General features: G+C 40.7%; 1 protein-coding gene across 4 annotated transcripts in view; it reads left to right on the top strand.

Moving 5' to 3' along the window:
* The window catches only part of ATP10D (ATPase phospholipid transporting 10D (putative)), a 122,653-nt gene that overhangs the window by 78,913 nt on the left and 39,061 nt on the right, over positions 1-4,679 (top strand). For all 4 annotated transcript variants that reach the window (XM_024131934.2, XM_007117188.3, XM_024131933.2 and 1 more), the window contains one exon: positions 454-692. In XM_024131934.2, coding sequence (XP_023987702.1) covers positions 454-692 — 239 coding nt within the window. The remainder of the gene's footprint in view (positions 1-453; positions 693-4,679) is intronic.

Genomic DNA, 4,679 nt, shown 5'->3' with positions numbered 1-4,679 from the left:
GCAAGAGGGAAGAGATATGGGAACATATGTATATGTATAACTGATGCACTTTGTTGTAAAGGAGAAACTAACACACTATTGTAAAACAGTTATACTCCAATAAAGATGTTAAAAAAAAAAAGAGTGACGTGCTTGAGAAGGGCATGCAGATCACAGTGAAGGGTTTGGTGTTTGAAACTTCATCCATAGTAGTATGAGGGAGGGCAGAGAGTTTGGGTACAGATGCAGACAGGTTGGTAGTATTTGACAATAGGGAGAGAAGGGAGTTCCTCTGATTGCTTCTACTTTTCTCAGTGATGTAAGTCCATTAACTCAGAGTACTGGAGGAGTTTGGAGGCCAGGTTTAAAATGGGAGGAGATGGTGTGAAATAGCTGTTTAAGTAAATGCCTGACATACTCAACCTGTAAGATTTTCCTCTCAAGGAATGACCCAGTGTGATTTTTATCCCTCAGCCAAGAGGTTAGAGTCCTATCAGGAAGCTGCCTCTGAAGATGAAGATTCTGCTTACACTCCTAGTGGCTCCCTCAGCAATATGGCGAAACCAAGGGCCCCCAGCTGCAGGATGGTTCGCAATGGACCTTTAGGAAGTATATCCTCAGATCATCTTACTGGGAGCTGTTTTGCTCTAGGAAGTGGAGAAGGAGCCAGTGAAGTGCCTCATTCCAGACAGGCTGCTTTCAGTAGCCCCATTGTAAGTGTGAATGCATGACGTGAATCTTGTCTGTCCACGGTAAATAATGAAAGAACATCCTCGTAATTATAATAGAGCCAAACGCTGTTGTCTTTTCTACCTGAGAGGAGACTGCATAAGTGCAGCTCAGTGTGACTGCCACACACACGCAATGTCCTAATTTTGGAGTTAATTCAGTGTTGAGAGATAATATATCATTTCAGAAAAAACATGTTTCTGGTCAGGGTTGATAGCCTGGAGAAAGTAGCCTTGGTTTAAGGATCATGGCTCACTTTCAGAACCAGCAAAACTACCACAGAGGTATCTATAGACAGGTAAGTATGTCTAACTGATAGGGAAATTCAAAAGCCTTTTGGTATCCTCCAAGGCCTTTTTATCTCTTTGCAGTCTTCCCCCAGATCCACCAAATCTGTGCCCTCTTCCCCATTCCTAGTCCTGAGAAGGTCATTTTCTAATATTTCTATATCAGAGCTCAACAGGGTGTGTTCTTGAGTCCTGAGGTGAAAACATAGAAGAGGGACCACATGGAAGATGGGAAAGAGGAAAAATACTCGTGTGAAAGAAATAGAAATCAAACGTTTTGCTGTACTTAAAATTCTATAAAATTTCAACTGTCTTCTCTGCTCTCCACATTTCATTAACTTTTGTGTTAACCAAGATGAGAATTCCCCAGCCATGAGACTGGTAAGCAGTTGGTGACCTCTGAAGTAAGTTACATAACAAGAAAGAAACAGCTTTGGGGAAACTTTGTGTTTCTCCATTGAATTTATGTAGAATTTCATAGTAGAGATATGATCTGAATAGACCCCAGGGATCTCATTCATCCTGGAAAGGCCTTGAGGGGAATCTGGCTCTTTTCAAAGTTCCACCAAATGTACAATTTCAGCAACTAGGAAGATCATTTCACTGCAGTTCATCCTGTGCATTTCTGTGGCTCTAAGGATATCATACCTGTTATGTTCTATCATTGCCATATGTTAAGCTATTCCAAACATCTGGACTTAATTTTTCTCCAACTTCTGGAAAAAAAAGGGGGAAAGAATGCACACCACCTCTTCTCTGTACTCATTTTCAGCCTGTATCAGAAATAGGTATCTATTTTCTTCTATTTTATCAATTTTGCCCATTCCTCTGCTGATCTTTTATTTCCCACCCACCTGAAGTCAACCACATAGTGACGCATGTTTGGTTGGAAGTCAAGGGTATTAGCAACCAGGTGGGACTGTGCCGTGGTCTCCCTCTCGGTTTCCTGATCCAGCCTCACTCTCTTTCTGGAACAAAGGATTGTTTCCTAGGTTAAAGTCATTATGGTTTTTGTACCATTTCCCAACTAAAACTTATTCTTTCCTCACTGCCTACCTCTGTCTACCAGATCCGATGAAATACTTCTCTTTAAATATCATTTCTCCTGAAGATTCTCAGACTGTCTTTTCTCAGCTTCTAAGTTCTGTTTACACAGTCCCTCCTGCCCTTCAGTCCCTTAGTCCTCATGACATTGGCCTTATTTCTGCCTCTGTCATAGACCTTGCTCCTTGAGAGCAAGGACTTAATCATCTTGAATCCCCGGCATCTAACTAAGGTCAGTGCCTTGCATGTCCACTCTCAATAAGGTATTGTGAAGGTGGTTATATGAAACTGCTCAACAAGCTCAGTCTTCCCATTCAGTTCATGTTTTCACTTGCCCTGTACTCCAATGCCATGTGTCATGCTGATTATATAGATGCTCTGGGATTGCTGTTCTGTTTTGTGTTTTCAATACTACACCCTTACATATAGGATAAAGAGGTCTTCCTTGAATTATGAGACCATCTCTCACTGTTACTCTAGACAAGCTAATTCTATCCTTCTTGGAGACTAACGATTATTTTGAGAAAGCTATAGATCCTTTGACCTGAAAAATTAGCATCAGTAAAAATTGTGCATAGGATTCTAAAAGTCCATTCATGGAGCCCAGGTTGATAACACCAGCTTGAGAGCACACTGAGAGCTGTGATGTCCAGAAGCGGAAGGTTGGAAGATGGCGCCCTTCATGGGGGAGGCAAGGTGAGAGTCAGCAAGGATCTGAGGGCAGGGTGCTGGCCAAGGTGTGCCAGCTTTGGGAGTTAGAATGTCATTGAGGACCGTGAGTCCTGGGTTCATGTGACCTATTTTAGAAATAGAAACCTTAACTTTGTAAGTCAGTGTTTTTATGCTTCTTTAATCCTCTAGAAGTTTTCATTCAGCAAGCATGCTATTCATTCTACCTGTAGTGTTATCCTCTCAGATCTTTATATGGCCATTTCCTTTTTTTTCACTGAGGTCTCAGCTCAGATGTCACCTCCTCAGTAAATCTTACCTACCACGCAATCCAAAGTACATTCCACCTCTCCCACTCTTGTCTCAACCTAGAAGCAATTTACTTATATGTTTAGAGGTTAGGGCCTCCCCTACCTAGAATGTGAGTTCCACATACCCGGGATCCCATCTCTTCTGTGCACTCCCCTCTTTCCTTGAGGAGTGTCTGACACCATAGATCAACAATAAATGTTTATAAAAGGAGTGAATTAATTAATGGACTCATGGAAGACAATGGCATAATACTAGACCAGGGATATAAATGAATAAAACATGCCCCCAGCCTTCAGCTTTGTTCTAGGTAGAGGAAGCAGACATATAAGTAAATAAAGATAATCCTGTATTAAAGATGCAGTAATGGTAGTTAATTCAGAGTATAGTGAGGGCACAAAGAAGGGAATGATCAACTCTACAGGGTGAGAAGGGATCAAGAAAGGCTGCAAGAAAGAGATAAAATGTAATTTAAGATTAGACTAATGAGTAGGGGGTTACACAGTAGAAAAGGAAGGAAAAGCACTTGGGGCAGACAGTGTGTAGCATGTGCAAAGGCTCAGAACCACAGAACTGGGGAGAACGTCGTGTGGAGGAGGAGCTGTCCATGTGCAGTTATTGGCCTTTGTCTTTTTTCTTCAGGTCTGTGGTATTTAGGAATCTGAAGGAGAAGGCATTTGGGTCTATATTTAAGCCAAAGTTGTCCAGATGGAGTGGTGAGTCCCTAAGACTGGAGTGAGGGTGGCAGTGGGAAATGAAATACAACCCTCTGGTACAGGTGGAGCTAGGGGAGGAGTAGGGCACAGTATTAGAGCTTGGTCAACTTGATCTCCCACGTGGAGTATCTTTGTCCATTATTAAACTGTGGACATTTTAGATTTTGCATAAATAATTAAAATGGGTCCTAATCACTCAATTTTAAAACAAACTTAACATTCAGTATATAGTAAGTCTCCCCAAAAGCTTTGGCAGACACTATGAGATGGCAAAGAGAAGTCTTGGCCAACATTTGCTTGTTTAATTTGGATTTATATAGGGTGACAAAAGAAAGAAAGAAAGAAAGGAGAGGGAGGAAGGGAGGGAGAGAGGAAGAAAGAAAGGTGAATGTGAAATCTGCAACCTGGTAGGAAAGCATAATATGAATCATGGGGGTAAATCTGAAATTTCAAATAGCCAGATGTTATGTAAAATGAGGACAAAGATGTTGGACTCCCACCATGAAATAGATAAGGTTTAGTTCAATTATGCAAAGCTGTCCACATTGTGTTCTGTATTCCCTAATTAGGAGTACACATTTTCTCTGCATTAAAAAAATGTCTATTTGAGGTCAAGTGGGAGGGGTTTATGTATTTGCTTTCTAAGGAGTAACATCTTTTCAATCTGTTTCTCCACCCCCTTCTTTATGGAATATAAAACCAGCAAGTGTTTGATAGTAATGTACAGCAATAACATTTTATGGCTTATCCATGTACCAGTTACTGAGTTAGGGATCCAAAAATCTGCAAGAAATGTTCAGTCATAAAAAAGAATGAAATAATGCCATTTGCAGCAATGTGGATGGACGTAGAGATTATCATACTAAGTGAAGTAAGTCAGAGAAAGACAAATATCATGATATCACTTATATGTGGAATCTAAAAAAATGATACAAATGAATTTATT

This window comes from Physeter macrocephalus, chromosome 7 (genome assembly GCF_002837175.3).
Source record: "Physeter macrocephalus isolate SW-GA chromosome 7, ASM283717v5, whole genome shotgun sequence".
Taxonomy (NCBI): Eukaryota; Metazoa; Chordata; class Mammalia; order Artiodactyla; family Physeteridae; genus Physeter; species Physeter macrocephalus.
The sequence above is the reverse complement of the archived record's forward strand: the minus strand, read 5'-3'. Positions and strand labels throughout refer to the sequence as shown.